The sequence below is a fragment of the Lactuca sativa genome, chromosome 5, assembly GCF_002870075.4.
Source record: "Lactuca sativa cultivar Salinas chromosome 5, Lsat_Salinas_v11, whole genome shotgun sequence".
In the NCBI taxonomy this organism is placed as follows: Eukaryota; Viridiplantae; Streptophyta; class Magnoliopsida; order Asterales; family Asteraceae; genus Lactuca; species Lactuca sativa.
In genome coordinates, this window is record NC_056627.2 from 324,753,210 (window position 1) to 324,770,944 (window position 17,735).

At 36.1% G+C, this 17,735-nt stretch overlaps 1 protein-coding gene across 1 annotated transcript; it reads right to left on the bottom strand.

The window, feature by feature from the left end:
• Positions 1-6,821: 6,821 nt before the first annotated feature.
• Positions 6,822-15,227, bottom strand: LOC111891706 (ferredoxin-dependent glutamate synthase 1, chloroplastic/mitochondrial). The gene is made up of 30 exons (XM_023887776.3): positions 14,765-15,227; positions 14,214-14,526; positions 13,683-14,125; positions 13,461-13,592; positions 13,271-13,369; positions 13,118-13,188; positions 12,923-13,019; positions 12,744-12,836; positions 12,523-12,668; positions 12,279-12,438; positions 12,076-12,186; positions 11,727-11,942; positions 11,438-11,595; positions 11,057-11,351; positions 10,833-10,929; positions 10,591-10,706; positions 10,271-10,468; positions 9,851-10,201; positions 9,666-9,764; positions 9,420-9,515; positions 9,133-9,330; positions 8,919-8,993; positions 8,693-8,821; positions 8,502-8,600; positions 8,282-8,424; positions 8,095-8,188; positions 7,761-7,999; positions 7,599-7,677; positions 7,428-7,511; positions 6,822-7,304 (listed from the first exon to the last, which is right to left on the bottom strand). Exons 1-30 carry the CDS (start codon positions 15,032-15,034, stop codon positions 7,140-7,142), a joined length of 4,866 nt encoding a protein of 1,621 aa, XP_023743544.1. The 5' UTR covers positions 15,035-15,227; the 3' UTR covers positions 6,822-7,139.
• Between the last annotated feature and the right edge of the window lie 2,508 nt (positions 15,228-17,735).

The following is a 17,735-nucleotide window of genomic DNA, read 5'->3' on the forward strand; positions in this document are numbered from 1 at the left end:
TTATAGTCCACAACAATATTAACGACTTGGTTGATGGCATTTTTGTTTTTTTATACTCGTGTTTAAACTTTTAAAAATGTATAGCCCCTCAAAAAGTCAATTCGTGTTCATGTGTTATAAAGTCACTCGACCATATAACGTTTTGTAGCATTCAAGAAAAATAAATAAAACATGAAAGAAATTGGCACCTTAACGTTAAATAATAACTCAAAAAACATTAAATAATAACTCAAAAAAATTGCAACTTGGACATTTGGTTCGTTACTAACCTATAAACTATTGATAGAAACACCACATTTTAGGTGAGGTTTATGGCCAAAGAAAAGGGGTACAAGTATCCAATCACACTATCTCTCTTGTTCCAAAGCCATTTTAGCTCTTCCCCTAAAAAAAATATTGGAAACAAAATAAAATGGTTAATTAGAATGTTTTTTTATGTATAACAAGTTTTTATGTATAACAAATAAAAATTGTAATATGTTTTATGTGAACAGACGATGTTACTTTCTATTGTTTAAGTCGTTTTGAGATAAGGTCATTCAGTATGTTCAATATGAAACATTTATTGTAATTAAATGGTAAATCAAGTAGGTGTCTTTCATACACCCTCTGGCGTACTCGAAGTTCTATGACTTCGGCTCGTGATTCAGTTAGTGCTTGCAGCAGGGTTTCATGGTTTCTCTCAGATCCCTCGCGAGCATCTTCTAGACGAATGGTGTGGAGGGTATGCATTCTCGCATCGGCGACAACTTCGGTGATCTGATCAAAGGTCGAACTCTCTGAACTCTTAAGAGCCCCATTCCACAATCCCTCTAATGATCAAAGTGAACTTTCAATCATTTAAGAGCCCCATTCCACAATCCATCTAATGATCAAAGTGAACTTTCAATCATTTCCTGATCAAACAGGTTAGGGATAACTTCCCATCAATGAAGATAGCAAAATCCATGGTTGTGAAGGATAAAGATATTCTTGATCCACCATTACATTAAACACCACCTATATTTAGTGTGGTGGTGTATAGTGTGGTGAAATGTGGTTATCACCATAATTGACCACATCTAATCAGATTTTCTCTATCTTTTTTTTATCTTTTAATAAATTAAAAAATATTTTTTTTATTTAAATAATCAAAAAGTAAGAAAAATATAGTGATGTGGAGTGATGATTATTTTATAATGGTATGATTTAAGTGTGGTGATAAGGTGATAGTAACCAAAAGGCTTCTAGTTCAGAGGTATTCGGTATTATCATCCCTTCTTGAGATTGAGAATTCAACTCCCATTATGAACATAGGTGGATTTAAAGAATAGGTTAAATTTATCGTTTAAAAAAATGACAGTGGCATGACATCCCACCATATTTGAATTAATGATAGATATACCGAATGACATAAACATTATTCGCCATTCAAGGATTTTGAACTAGTTAACTTTTTAAAATTTGTATGTATCTTATTATAGTAGCTTTTCTATGAAGATTGGTAGTTTATATCATGTTGTATGTTTTCACCTCTTAAAAAAGACCTCTAGCATAAAGGTGAAAAAAATTCCCCCCAAAAAAACACAAAGCTAAAACAAACTCGATAAAATTAATGTTAACAAAAACTCTAACATACAAATGAATTCATACATGGCAAAGAGTATTTTTCATATAATATTATAATTATTAATTTCTCATAAGTCATCACTAATTAACTCTTTTTTGGCAAAATACATATTTATTTATTTTTATAAAGCGTTAAAATACATTTTAATTCATCAACTCATTGTCAGAATAAAGCCATAAAATTTTATTAAAATATTTTATGTGACAAAATTTGAATCAACTGTACTTTTATGAACAATTCTTTTTATAGGTATACTACAAAATTTGAAACTAACCCATTCTTTTTTTAGAAATTTTACATCAATTCTTCTTACGATACGTTTATAAAAGTATGATTTTTTTAGGAGTACTTTGATGTGATGCAACAATTTTTCCCAAAAAAAATTCTATTAAAATAACTACTTTATATACAAGAAAGTGAGAAAGGAAATAAAAGAAAACTTATAAAAGTAAATAAAAGATATTATATATTATACAAGAAAAGTCATCCATAAAATTCCTTTTCATAGACTAAATTTTGTTTGGGTTAGAGGCATGGTTTATCTAATATCCAAATTAGGGTATTAGAAGGTACGAAATCTAACTACAATGTATCTAATTCTTTTGTGAAAAAAAATAATAATAAAAATAATAAAAAAAATCTAAACAACAACTTTGTAACATCACGGAATATCAAAAGTAAAGTTGAAGGGCTAAAAGAGTAAATTGGGAAGGGGAACTCGGCGAGTAGGGTCGCGACTTTGGTCGCGTGTTAAGTGGCCGACTCGGCGAGTCAGCGGATGGACTCGGCGAGTAGGCGCTGAGTGGAGAAAACCCTAAATCCGGAGGATGAGCCCTACATAAAGAACATCATATCTTCTCCCCAGCCTCCTTATCATTCCTTGAGTTCCAGAAGCCCTAAATTCGTGAGGAGACCCCATAGTTGAGTGAATTAGAGCTTGGAGAAGGATATTTGGTGCTTTAAGCTTGAAGATTGGAGGCTTGTATCAGGAAGCTTAAGGGGGATCAGGAATCTACAGTTGGTTGGGCTCATTCTAAGGGTAAGGAACCATTTCCTTAAGCTATTTCTTCATGGGTTCATGTGTAGTGGTTGATATGACATCTTAATTGAGATAGAAGCTTGGATCTGAGGATGCTACTTCAGATCTAAGCTTGGGATGGTCTTGTATGTCATAAAGTCCCTGTTGATGAGTGATTGGTGAAGCTACCTTGTCCCAAACCCTAGCCCTAGAGTGAAAATGCCTAGATCTCCTTGGATTCACGTAAAGTTTGCCACTTTACGTGATGGATGGCCTTAGGAAGGGTAGATCTATGGTTTGGATCATATGCATGGCTTGGAAAGCCTCGATATGGATTCAGACCCGGTGGTACTCGGCGGGTCACATGTGTGGACTCGGCGAGTTGCTTGAAGATAGACTGGAACTCGGCGAGTTGGATGAAGATGGCCTGGAACTCGACGAGTTGGAAGAACAACTCGGCGAGTAAGTTGAAGATAGCCTTAGACTCGACGAGTCTGTTCTTGGACTCGGCGAGTCATGTCGAAGAGTCCCAATCTTTTCTGGTTGAGCCGTGAATCGGTGAGTCAAGGGGTGACTCGATGAGTTGTGTGCGAGTGGACTCAGAGTTGTTGAACTCGGCGAGTCTCGGGGTGACTCGGCGAGTTGGGTCGCGGATTGAAGGAAATGCTGAGCATGGGGACTCGGCGAGTCATCGGGTTGACTCGGCGAGTAAAGTCAGTCAAGGGTTGACTTTGACTTTGACCAAGGGTTGACCAGTCGTCTTCCAGGGGTATTTTGGTAATTATTGAGTTCAGTGCTTTGGTGTTGTTCGGTAGAGGAGTTCGTGTCGGAGTTTGGAGCAGCGGGATCTTATCTTTTCAGTCGGCAGTTTCGAGGTGAGTTATCCTCACTATATCAACAAGGTCTAAGGCACCAAGGCCGGCCCTTTATCGGATTGAGATATGGGTATTTGTTGTATGTTATTGCTTGATATGTTGCATCCTGGTAGCTAGGATGGTATATGTTAGAGACCTGGTTGAGATCGGTATGTGGAGATGTAGGGTGATGCTATGCTAGTGACCGGTTAGGTCGGTATCCTGGTTAGGATGATGGTATGTTATGTGATCTGTTTGATCGGCTTGTTGACTATGAATGTTTATATGATTGTATGTTTATGTGCACATGGTTGTTTGGACTGGAGTTGGGTTGAGGCGGGTCTTGCTTTGTGCTGTAGGCCAAGATACCCAGGGCAGACCGGTTGTCCCGAAGGCCCAGCGAGCGGTCCGGATAGGTTGTAGGCCCCAAGAGGGCGGACCAGACGTGCCAAGGCTCGAAGAGTAGACTAGGCCGATTGAAGGCCCGGTGCGGGCGGACCAGTCATATTGTAGACTCAGAGAGTGGACCAGGTGGATTGAAGGCCCGGTGCGGGCGGACCAATCACACTGCAGACTCGATGTATGTGGCTAGATTCAGAGAGTGGACCAGGTGGATTGAAAGTCCGGTGCGGGCGGACCAATCACACTGCAAACTCGAGGTATATGGCTAAACTCAGAGGGTGGACCAGGTGGACTGTTGGCCGGTGCGGCAGACCAGTCACACAGTAGACCCGAAGTACATGGCTGTTCTGTGATCGGATATGATATGGCATGTTATGCGTGTATGGTATATGTGGTTGGTATTTTGGGGATATCTCACTAAGCTTTCAGGCTTACAGTTGTGGTTTAATGTTTTTCAGGTTCTTCAGTTGTGGTTTAATGTTTTACAGTTGTGGTATTTTGGGGATATCTCAAAGGCGTGATCGTATCGCTCCTCGTGTTTTTGTCGTGATGTGATTCTGGGAATACTTTAAATAAATTGTATTGAAAACCTTTTTGTAATAACTTTAATGGAATCGGGTTGTTTTTGAAAAATTTAAATTGGTAGGAATTTTTCGGTCGTTACAAACTTTATTATCACATGACATACAAGTAGCTTAATTATAACATATGAAATGGTATTTTCAAAACTCACTTGACTCAGCTGATTATTTATATTAAAAAAACTATAATAAGAATATTTATCAGTTTGACTATTTTTTTGGTTTGATATTTTTGAGGTCGGCTCGATTCTAGAAAAGGAGGGAAATACCACAAAGCCGTTAATTTTACACCTCATTAACAATCTAAGCCTAAAATAGATTTTTTTATACTCCAAATTTGTCCATTGCCATTTAGTCGGGTTGGGCTTCTATTCCCGGTTACCATGCCACATAAAATGATGTAAAGATGCATTTGTTTATAGAAATGTGCTTCTAGATTCTTGGAAAATCGGAAAAATGTGCAAAGTTTTCATTTTCAGTTTTTTATAGAAAGTTTAGAAAATACATTTGGTTAAAACTAATAAAGTTTTCATTTTTCATCTTAATAAATTAAAAACGTGTTTGTATATTTTCTATCGGTTTTCATTTTCCAATTTTAATGTGTATATATGTATGTATGTGTATGTGTGTAGCTATGTGTATGTATAATTGTATATGTGTATGTTTATGTGCATATGTACATGTGTTTATGTGTATGTTCTTATACATAGATAAATCTCATAAAAATAGTTTAATTATACTATAACGAATCAAGCAACACTTTCGAGCATTACTCGACTTAGTTATATTATCTCTATTATAAAATTATAATAATATTATTAATCAATTATAGTATTGTCTAACTCGATACATTTGAAGTCTGCTACACTATATATAATACAACAAATCATATGATTATATTGTACATACAAAAAATAGTAAACATGTACAATATTACAAGTGATTCAACTCAACTTAATTATTACTCGGTCATTGGCGGATCCAAGGGGTATCCCGGGATACCCCTCAAAAAAAATTTGGTAATGTAATTTTTTTAGAAACTTTTCGTTTTTTTAGTGTATATATATGCTTCCCTTCACTTTTAAACATAAACATATAGTTAGTCTACTGGTTAAGGTGTTGGGTTATTGAAACAAAGGTCTGAAGATCAATTCTTACTCCCTACAAATCCTTTGTTTATATTTCTTTTATTTTTCCAGCTATTCTATTCTCTTTTAATTTCCAAGCTATTCTATCCCGCATCGTAAAACACATGTAAACTCAGTTATTTTCATCTATTATAAAAACTTGTTAGGAAACCCATGTACAAGCTGAAAACCGCAACACCGAACTGATGGGTTTGAGTTTGGTTTGGTTTTAAAAGTTTCAAAACCGTGGCTGTCGGTTTTGGGTTCGATTTTAGGTTAAAACTGACCCGACCCGCCCCATGCTCAGTCGTTGCGGTGATATCCGGAAAAAAAAAAAATTGGATACCCCTTTGCTTTGAGTCTGGCTCCGCCACTGTACTCGGTGTTCTAAGATTGAGTTAGCTTAGTTTGTCTTTGGTTGGAAAAATTTGTGAATGTGTGCTTTAATAACATTTCATTTAGCCTACAAAATATGAATAATTCCCACACTAAAAGCTATATGAACTTTATATTGCAATAGTATTTTTAGCAAAACTAATGAAACTTCTATTGTTTCAATATAAAAATTTTGTATTCCAACAATACTTATCATATGATTTTATTTCCACAATATGTGGGCATATCCGCAGTTTACTATAAAGTTGAAGTAATTTATAGTGGAAAAGCTAATTTTAATTTTTTTCTATAGTCATTTATAACTAATATTTTATAATATAGTTACTTATACTAAAAATCGTTTTTAATGAAAAAACACTACTTATCATCATTTAAATAAAAAGATGTTTTTAGTCGTTGATAATAATAATAAAAAAATTACTTATATTTATACCTTCAAATATCTTTTGTAATTGTTAATAAGTGGTTAAGAACAACAATTACAAGCAACACATTAGCATTATGGTCCATTTAGTCCATATGAAAACACGAATGACCATGAGACATATGTAAACTTCCTATCAACTACATGAATTCCTACATATGTTCACAATAATATAATCATCACGAATCCTAACTATAGGACCTAAATCCTTCTTGTTCTAATAAAGTTAGTTAAGCTCCAACATGTTCAAAATTGATTTGAACCGAGTCATGGTTTTTTACCTCTTCAATCCATATTCTACGATTGTACAAGTATACATCATTGTGTGCATTACAATCAACACTAAACACACTTGTAGTACATGATATGAAGAAGAAGAATTTTAGCATATCGAAATTGAAAGCTTCATGTGAAAGTATAAAATTATGCAAATAGAAGTAAATGCTTATCGACATGGTGTTCTGTTCCCATATCCTTTCACAAAAAAGTAGATTTATTCAATATTGTACCTAGGAATTTACACTTTTTGCACCATCTGTATGGTCTATACATTTTCACCTTCAATTCAAATGGCATGTTTTTTTAACAAACCAGACCTCCATTTCCTTCCATTTTAATCTTCCACTAGTGAAGGTGAAGCCTGTATCACTCAGTTTCATCTACTCCAAGTCAAATCGATTTGAAAGAATCCTTTTTTTTTTGTGTCTAGTTTTGGGGCTCTTATCTTCTTATGCAGACTGGACACTTGTCACCTGGCCAGTGGCTGTTTGCTCATACTCAGCACAAGCCTCAGGTGTGTCTTCCTCACTTGGTGGCACCAACTGCCAAAACAGGGGCAAATATTTGTCCCATTCTTTCAAGATAGTAGCACCTTTAGTGCTCCCGGTTTTTTCCTACATGAAATAAATAAAACAACTCATCATAGTTTCTTTTTGACTTAATCAACTACTTAATAATGCAGAAAAAAAGGACTTAATAATACATAAAGTTGTATTTGATATTGTTTGTGTACTTACAACATGTGCTTCGATAAGGCTTTTGAGCTGCATCTGGCCCACAGGTGCAACCACTCTCTGAATCTTCACAATCTCTTTATTTATCTGTTATTGTAGTTATATAATAACAATTGATTTAATTATATTCCAAAATCTAAATGGAGAAAATGTGATGTCTGATAGAAAAGAAACCTTGGGAATGAGGGTATCATCGTCATCAAGAATATATGCCAAACCTCCAGTCATTCCAGCTGCCACGTTTCTTCCAACTCTACAAAACAAGAACCAAACAGGTAAGTCCTAACTATTTACGTATTTGCCCTTTTCTCAAAAAAAAAAAAAAGATGGTCTTACTTTCCAAGGACAACAACACAACCGCCTGTCATGTACTCACAACAATGATCACCGGTCCCTTCCACCACCGCCTGAGCAAGTGAGTTTCTGACTGCAAACCGCTCCCCGGTTTTGCCTCTGACAAAAAGTTGACCGCCTGTGGCTCCATATAAGCATGTGTTCCCTACAATTGCAGCTTCCTCAGGGACAAAACCGGTATTTTCAACAGGCTTCACAACCAGTTCACCTCCAGCCATACCCTAACACAACACAACCTCCCAATGTAAGAATTTTAATTTAAAAAAAAAAAAAAAAAAAAGTTAATGCATATATTATATATATTTGAGAATCAGACCTTTCCCACGTAGTCATTTGCTTCTCCTACTAGTAGTATGTTCATTCCTGGTGTAAGGAAACATCCAAATGATTGTCCTGCACTCCCTTCAAATCTAGAAAAATGGAAAAATATGATTAATTAAATAAGTTGTGAGATTAATGTTAGTTATAAATATAAATAGTTTATATTAAAATTAATGTCTTACGTTATGTTGAGCTGCCCAGCAAAACCGGTATCTCCATATTTTTTTGCAACAGCACCTGCTAGACGCCCACAAACAGCACGATCCACATTGTATATCTTGAAGGTTTTATTTACCACTTTTTCATTTTCAATTGCATCTGATATCTGCACACACAAAACCAAAAAAAAAATGTAAAATCTTGAAAAAAGGAATTGTACTAAAGAAAGAATTAGTGAATTACCTCAATGTCAGAAAGAATAATGTCATCAAGAACAGGGCCGTTACTATGCACCTCCTGCTTTCTGATGGTGGTGCTGCTCCATTTTGGGAACCCAACATTCTGAAAAATGAAAAATTAAATATTACCGTTTTTATTTTATTTTATTTTCAAACAAAAAGGAAAAGCAGTTTTGAGAGTGGAAAGAGACATACAGAAAGCATGTAGCTAAGATCAAGATGCTGAGTTTTGACTAAAGAGATATCTCGAGGTCTTAATAGCTCTGTGTGTCCGATAATGTCATCAAGCTTTTCGTATCCCAGTTGAGCCAATGTGCTTCTAACCTGCAAGTAAATACAAGATATAAATTTTAATATATATATTTTTTATAATAATAATAATATAAAAACAAACAGATTAGATTTGAAAGAAATAAATTACCTCCTCAGCAACATACAAAAAGTAGTTCACAAGATCACCGGGTACACCAGGAAAACGAGCACGTAGTTCTTCTCGCTGAGAGATATAAAGAAAGTATATAACAAGTGGAATTTTTAAGGGGAAATTGAAAAAAGTTAAAGTAGTTTGGCAACAATATATTGGTTAAAAGAGTAAAATATGTTTTTTTTGAAGGGAGGTGGGTCCCACCCAGTACCTGACTGGCAACGCCAACTGGACAGTTATTGGTGTGGCAAATGCGGGCCATGACACATCCGGTTGCAATCATTGCAACTGAACCAAATCCATACTCATCTGCACCCATTGCAGCAGCCATAAGAACATCTACTCCACTTTTAAACCCACCATCAACTCTAAGAATCACTCTTTCTCTTAGACCATTTGATATCAGAGTCTGCATTGCCAAAACATCACATCATTTTACTTAACAATTAACAAACAATAATCATTCAAATCATTCAAATTTTAAAATAAAACCTAAACCTGGTGTGTTTCTGTGAGTCCAAGTTCCCAAGGCCCACCAGCATGCTTGATTGAACTTATTGGACTGGCTCCAGTTCCACCATCATGTCCTGATATCTGCAAAGGGAAATCATGTATTTCAATATGTTAACATCTGATTAGATGTTAGTTAAAATTAGTTGAATTTCTGTTAAAATCAGTTAGAAGGGCATTTTAGTAATTTCTGTTAATAAACAAAAAGTACATTGCTATTTCTTGCTTCCATACCTGTATAACGTCGGCATTACCCTTTGCAACTCCAGAAGCCACCGTGCCAATTCCTGCTTCTGCCACGAGCTTGACCGAAACCTTCGCCTTTGGATTAATCTGGTCATGGTCACAACATAAAATCTCAAAACTCAGTTATTCTCAATTCATTCATATCAACAAAAGTTGTGTGAATAATATTTCACCTGATGAAGGTCAAAAATCAATTGAGCAAGATCTTCAATAGAGTAAATATCATGATGTGGAGGGGGAGAAATAAGCGGGACCCCCGGTTTCGAATTTCTCAATCTTGCAATATATGCACTGACTTTCTTCCCTGGTAATTGACCACCTTCACCTGGTTTTGCACCTTGAGCAATTTTAATTTCAATCTGATCAGCATTCACCAAAAAAGTTGGAGTCACACCAAATCGCCCTGACGCCACCTGTTTTATGGCACTTGTAGCCGTATCCCCGTTCTGAAGACCTTTAAGATGTGGCAGTGTGGGTGAGTATCCATCAACCACATCCGAAAGTGGGGTCCACCGAATCGGATCCTGAATCATTTACCAAATATATATCAAATGTTCTTCTTTTAGGAGATGAATTTTTATTGAATCGCCTACCTCACCACCTTCTCCGGAATTGGACTTTCCGCCTATTCGGTTCATTGCAATGGCGATTGCTTCATGGGTTTCACGGGATATAGCCCCGAGAGACATGCCACCTGTACAGAAACGCTCAACGATTGAAGCAGCGGATTCCACCTTTCCGACTGGAATCGGGGATCGCTCACTTTTAAATTCAAAAAGATCACGAATCACCTGTGGTAGGTCACAAATTGGAATCACAGCTGTCAGTTATATTATATGTTGTCCTTCATATTTACATTCTTACAAACAGATATATTATGTTATCATTTATTATTTAATATATTTATACTTACATTGACAGGTCTGTTTGCAAGATGCTGTTGGTAGACTGAATATGCACTCTCACGCTTCTCACGAACTGCTTTATGAAGTAGTTTTGACATCTCCGGATTGTTACCATGATATTCACCTTTTAAATTATTAGACAACAAAACAAAATTACAAAATTATTCTGCAAGTTTTATCTTTTATGTATGTGTTTATTGAAATAAACCAAACCATATGGAAATATCAGTGTCTTTAAGTAAGTAAGTACCTCCTGGTCTCATTTGTATAAATCCAAAATTTTCAAGTCTTTTAGCTGTGTCCTCTGAAAAAGCCTTTACCCAAAATGATAGACTCTCTCTTGCAAGCTGTGAGGACAAAAAAGATCAAACTTCAGTTTAAAACTTATTAAAAGTTGAAAAAGTGATGATCTTTTAATGTATGTATGTATGTATGTATGTATATATGTATGTATGTATGTATGTATGTATGTACCTCATCAAAAGTTAATCCACCGATCTTTGAGACACTCCCAGAAAACGCAAAATCAACGACATCTTGTCCCAATCCATAAATCTCAAATATCTGTGCACCACAATAACTTGACAACAAAGAAATTCCCATTTTGGATAAAATTTTCATTAAACCAGAATTAACAGCCTTGCGGAAGTTATTTTGAGCTTTTTCGATTGTAACCATTTGCATCTTTCCATTCCTCATAAGGTTCAAAGTTTTCTTGCTCAATCGCCACTGTCTACATGTCTCTAATGCCAAGTAAGGACACACAGCACTACAACAAAATTGATTCAATAATAAACAAATTAATCATCTGGGCTTGCAACTTGCAATGAAAATGTCAGAAAAAAATATAAATACCTTGCACCATATCCAATCAAACAAGCAAAGTGATGTGTACTGAAGCATTGAGCAGTGTCAGCAACAATAGATGCAGACATTCTCAGTCCATTCTGTATCAAATGTTGGTGGACTGCACCTACTGCAAGCAGTATTGGAATAGCAGGACGTGTAGCTTCCTGCCAAACACACACACACACACACATGTGTATTAGTATGAGACACATTCTGCATGATATATATATATATATATATATATATATATATATATATATATATATATATATACACACACACACACAGTGCTTACTAGTTCATCAGATCTGTCAGAGAGGACAAGTAGCTGGCAACCATTTCTAACAGCTTCATCAGCTGCTTCACAGAGCTTATTCAGTGTCTTTTCCAAGGACCCATCAAGACCCTTTCGTATGTCAAAAAATGTTGGTATAATTTGAGCTTTCAAATATGGATCTTTAAATAATAATTCAAGCTCCCCTTCATTGAGTACAGGATTGGACAAAGTCACCTGGGAAAAGATATCAAGTGTTTGCTTTAGTTAAAAGGACAACATGCATAGTATCTTTAGGAAAAAGAATAATAGAGGAAAATAAGTTGTAGAGAAGAAAATAATATAAGGAATGAGAAAGTAGTCCATTTACCTGAGAGGCATTTTCGGGTCCAACCTCTAATATGTTGCCACGCTTACCAAGATTGACTTCAAGAGACATAACTAATCCTTCTCTAAGTGGATCAATTGCAGGATTTGTAACCTGGATATGATAATGCATAATGAAGTTAATTTCATTTTAAAAGATGCTACAAAATAATAGGAAGAATCAAATGAGATAGATGAAAATGAAACCTGAGCAAACCGTTGCTTGAAATAATCATAAAGCATATGTGACTTCTGAGATAATACAGCTAAAGGAATATCATCTCCCATGCAAAAAGTAGGCTCCTTCCCTTCTGAAGCCATGGTTTCAATAACCATTTGCACATCCTCACTCGAGTAACCATACGCCCTGTTCATGTCAAAATGATTATCATTTGATTTCACAATAGGACAAAATATTGTCTGTGCAAAAAGACGTGAATGCCCTTCTTACTGTTGGCGGCGTAATGTTGTTTCATTCTCCATAGTTGGGGCAGAGAGGTAACTTGCAGACTCCAACTTTCGCATGTTTTCAGATATCCACTTTCCATAAGGATTCGATAAAGCAACTCTTTTTTTAACCTCTGTGTTCTCATAAACCTGTTTCAAACTTTCAATATCAGCAAATATTCAGTTCCTATATGCATTTTACAAAGATTAGAATTTTGTACATACCTGGCCATTGACTAGGTCAACGGTTATCATCATCCCTGGACCTAGACGCCCTTTCATTGTAACTTTTGAATCATCAATTGGTAGAACACCAACCTATATTAAGATAACAAGCTCTAATAATTGTAACACAAACATGGTGAAAAGAGAAGCTAACATGAAAAGAACACACACACACACACCTCAGATGCAACATAGACAACATTGTCTACAGTTCTCCAATATCTAGCAGGGCGAAGTCCATTACGATCAAGACAAGCTCCAACTGTTTTCCCATCACTGTTTTTCAATACAAGTTTTTAAAGTCATTCTTATATGTTTTATAAAGACAATGTGACCTAAAAGAGTTGATAGTAAACAGTAATTAGAGATTCTACCTAAATAGAAGTAATGCAGGTCCATCCCAAGCTTCCATTTGGCCCTTGTAGTAGTTGTAGAAATCAAGAACCTAAAAGAGACATACATAATAGTTAGTTATAACTTATAGTATCATCTCTAACTACAAGTTTAAGAAACATAAATAGTAATACCTCGGGATATTTGATTGACAAAGTTGGATGATTCTTGTATGCCTCAGGAACAAGAATCATCATAGCTTCTTCAGGGTTACGCCCACTTCGTATAAACAACTAATTATAAATGTTTTATCAGTTAATTAGCTAAAAAAACAACATAATCACAAGCATGTTGATGTATTATACAAAAAGAAATATGTTTTACTTCTGCTGCACTATCAAGATTTGCAGAGTCAGATGCCTTGGGATTTCCAAAAGGCCTAATTTCATTTTCACGACCTCTCCAAACAGGTGACTTCAATGAGTTCTCTCTAGATTGCATCCAGTTTAAGTTTCCCTGCATCATAAGTTTTTTGAGTATATTTTTCAAAGTAAAATGTTGTAAACTTGTAATATGAAGGAGATTTAAAGGCATTGTAATTTGTACCTGTATGGTATTGATCTCTCCATTATGACCCAAAAGCCTCATGGGTTGAGCAAGAGGCCACCTAGGACTTGTATTTGTGCTGTATCTTCGATGATAAATGGCAAAAGGGGATTTATAAATATCACTTTGGAGATCATAGTAAAATTTTCCAAGAACCTCTGAGCGAAGCATTCCTTTATAAACTATGGTTCGATTTGATAATGAACAGAAATAAAGTTCACTTCCCCATGTTTCTGAACTAACTGCCCTTTCAATCAACTTGCGACATATATAAAGTTCTCTTTCGATATCATCAATGTCATCTTCTTTGTTGATTTTAACAAAAACTTGTTGTATATTTGGCATGGTTTCTCTTGCATAGAAACCAACAATAGGGGCATTTATGGGAACAGACCTCCATGCAAGCACCTCAAGACCCTCTTGATTGAAGATATTTACAATAACTACACAAGCATTTCAAAACAGGAGATTTAGATAGTGTTTCTTTTTCACTTAATTGAGAAAGTCGGGCAAATGGTACTGAAAACTTACTGGATTTGGCTTGTTCCATAAGGGTTTCATCAGTTGGAAGGAAAACCATTCCAACTCCTGTATGCAATTGATCGAAGGGGGAAATCCCTTGTTTTTCAGCCCAATCATTAAAAAACTCCCATGGAATTGAGGTCATCAACCCCGAACCATCACCAGAATCATTATCTGCCCCACAACCTCCCCGATGTTCCATGCAGCCAAGAGCTGTGAGTGCATCTTCAACTATCTGATGCGAACCCTTGTTGTCCAAATTAGCTATAAACCCAACTCCACACTCCCCTTTTTCTGCTAATATTTCTTCCAAATTTGCAACCTACAAAAACAAATCACTCAACATTGTTCAGATGCTCAATTTAGTCAACTCTCGATTTTGAGGAGAAGTATAAGGTTCGGTTTCTGTCAGTATAATGGTGTATTGGTCGTCGACTCTACTCACCCTTTGTTTATTAGAAAAAATATCGATCTGCTATAGAACTTATTGAAACTAAAGGGAATAATGAACTGGATTACCGATTTAAACAATCAACGAAATTGAAAAAACGAAATCGCACCTTCCGTTTGGTATCAGAAGGTTGCTGGGCGTCCACATGATCAACACGATCAAAATCGAGAACCGATTTGATCGAACACGACCAGTTCCTTTTCTTCGGGAACCCTCCAACACTCTTGAGAGCACTCGCACCAGTTCCAAGTAATCTCCGATTACTTCGTTTAGCGCCCAAACCCACAAAATCTAGAAACAAAAAGTCTCTTTTGGTGGCGAAAACAGAAGTGGGTTTTAGATAGTAGCCATTAACGTGAGCTACAGACTGAAGAGACATGCTAATAACAGACGCAAAAGCTAGAAGAACAAGAGCATGTAGTTGTAAGTATGAAGTGTGACAAAAGAGAGAGAAAGATGGGGAGGGAAGATCGTGTGGAGAATGGGAGAGAATGAGGGATGTGAAGATAAAATGGAAGGAAAGTTGGAGCCACCCGCGGCTCTATCTCTCTTTTACAAAGCTTGTTCCTGGTTGATGTTTACTTCATGGATGTGAAATGGACGCAGGGTGGACACATGTAATCTGACCGTATGTTTACACCAAAGGACATCATCACTCCTTGATAGTTTTTGGATGTTACTATTCAGATTATACTCTTCTACCCACACAAAGTTAATCAAAAGGTCAACAATTTTGATTCTAGTTTATGACCTAAAGATTCTAACGATTAATGGAGCCACGACTACATAATCTAGAAGAGTGAACCCTAGGACTTGATACCTCACTTTAGACTTAGATTTTCATATACCAAACACAAAATTGCAAAAATGTCCAACTGCCGTCAAAAATTATGTGTCTTTGCTTCAAAAAAGTTTGATGGTGTATTAGTGTTTTAATTTTGAATACATTGTGGTTTTGATCCTTAGGCAGGTGGGTGTGGGCTCGGCAATCTCGGCACGAGCTCGGCTCGGTATCTCGATTAATATATGTTGAGTTTTGTTGACCAATGGGAAAGTGAGGTAGCTAGTAACGACTATTTCAATTTAATTTTCCTTTTTTTTTTAAAAAAAAAAGAAAAAACCTCCTATAAATACTACAACTTCAAACCATTTTAACTCATCAACATCAACTTACAACTCAAATATACTCTTTCAAAATGTCGTCTTCGTCATCTTCATCGGGCATGTTTGATGTCTAGCTTGAAACGTTATTCAGGAGACGGAGCAGATGATCAACCAACTACAAGAAAAAAATGTGGATAATGCACGTCGGAGGAAGAGAAGATACATACAAAGATTTCGTGACACGGCTAATGATCGACTCATGCAAGATTACTTTGTGGATGACGCTAGATTTATAGGATATTATTTTCGTCGTCGGTTCTGTATGCATAAATTTCTGTTTTTGCGTATAGTCAACGACGTCACGACATCGTGTCCATTTTTTCAACAACGTCGAGATGCTAGAGGTACAATTCGTTTTACTCTTATACAAAAATGCACCGCTGCACTTCATCAATTAACGTATACCACTTGCCCCGATGCACTAGAGGAGAACCTTAGGATGTCTGAACATGTACGAACTAGTCTTCACAAATTTTGCAAGTATATCATGAGATTATATGGTCCACGATATCAGCTCAAACCTACTTGTAGTGACATCCAACAATTGTATGTTCATCACTCAAATGTGCACGGCTTTCCTGGAATGTTAGGAAGCCTAGATTGCTTCCACTAGGCATGGGATTGTTGTCTAAATGCCCATAAAGGGCAATACACGTGACGCGATCATGGTTATCTAACCGTTATACTTGAAATGGTGGTGTCACAGGATATATGGATATGCCATGCATTATTTGGCTCAGTTGGCTACCTTAATGACATCAATGTTCTTAACATGTCTTCGTTACTTGACGACATGTACAACGGGACTGCACCAGATTCCTCTTTTCAAGTAGCTAGAACATCGATAGAAACGGGTATTATCTGGTGGATAGGATGTATACGGAGCGTGCTTTTTTTGTGAAGTCATTGTCTTGTCCAGATGATCGGAAAAGGTTGAAGTTTAAGAGAGCTCAAGAGCGGGCGAGAAAGTATGTTGAACGAGCATTTGGAGCTTTGAAAAAACGTTGACATATTCTTAAATATATCGCGCCGTATATGGAGGAAAGAAAATGAGCGAAGTGATGTATACTTTTATCATATTGCATAATATGATTCTCAAAGACGAAGGAAATGCAATATGAGACGCATCATGTTCTTCGTAGTGACTTGAAGGAACATATTTGGAACGTCAACCACATTGATCTTAACACAGAACTGGTCGACAATTTGGAAGGTCTCTGATGAAGATGTTCTTTAGGTCTATCTAGTTTTAGTATTTTGAGTTTGTATGTTTTTAATTTTAAATTCTGTTTTTTTTTTTTTGTGAATTATTTTGCATTTCTGTGTTTTTATTTTAGGTTTAATGAATTTTTAGTTTTTTAAAAATGTTATGTTTGAAATATTTATTTTGTATATCTAAAAAAAAAGTAGCATGGCAAGTGTGGCAACCACACCTACCAAATGACAACCTTTGGTAAGAATGTGTAAAGTGTGATGTGACACCTACGTGGACCGTGACAAGTGTGGCACCACACCCACTAGCCTTATATTTGATATTTTAATGTGGTTTTGATCCATACACCACCTAAAATGATGCATATACCCTTAAATAGTCTTTTTTTACTTTCTTTTAATTGTTTTCTTTATATTTTCATTAAAGATAAATACAAAAAAAAAAAAATCAAACCCACCCCACCCACCCCTCGTAAGTCACACACACTCCTTACATTGACTCTATTTTTCTCTCTCACTTCATTTTTTACTGACACCACCACTGCCGATAGACCACATTCTAATGCACCACCACCATCTTTATGTCATTGGACCACCACAACAATCATATATGTTTGTTTTTAGCTAGAAACCACCACTTTCATCATTAACTTTAACCTTTATCGTCGTTTTCTCTATATAAAACTACCACCATCGTCGGATCT

Excerpts from the sequence above, each read along its gene's own strand:
- LOC111891706 (XM_023887776.3), bottom strand. The coding sequence starts at position 15,034 with ATGTCTCTTCAGTCTGTAGCTCACGTTAATGGCTACTATCTAAAACCC. Across the intron at positions 13,370-13,460 it reads ATCTTGATAGTGCAGCAGAA|TTGTTTATACGAAGTGGGCG; the intron begins GTAAAACATATT and ends ATTTATAATTAG. Across the intron at positions 11,943-12,075 it reads GACCCGAAAATGCCTCTCAG|GTGACTTTGTCCAATCCTGT; the intron begins GTAAATGGACTA and ends ATCTTTTCCCAG.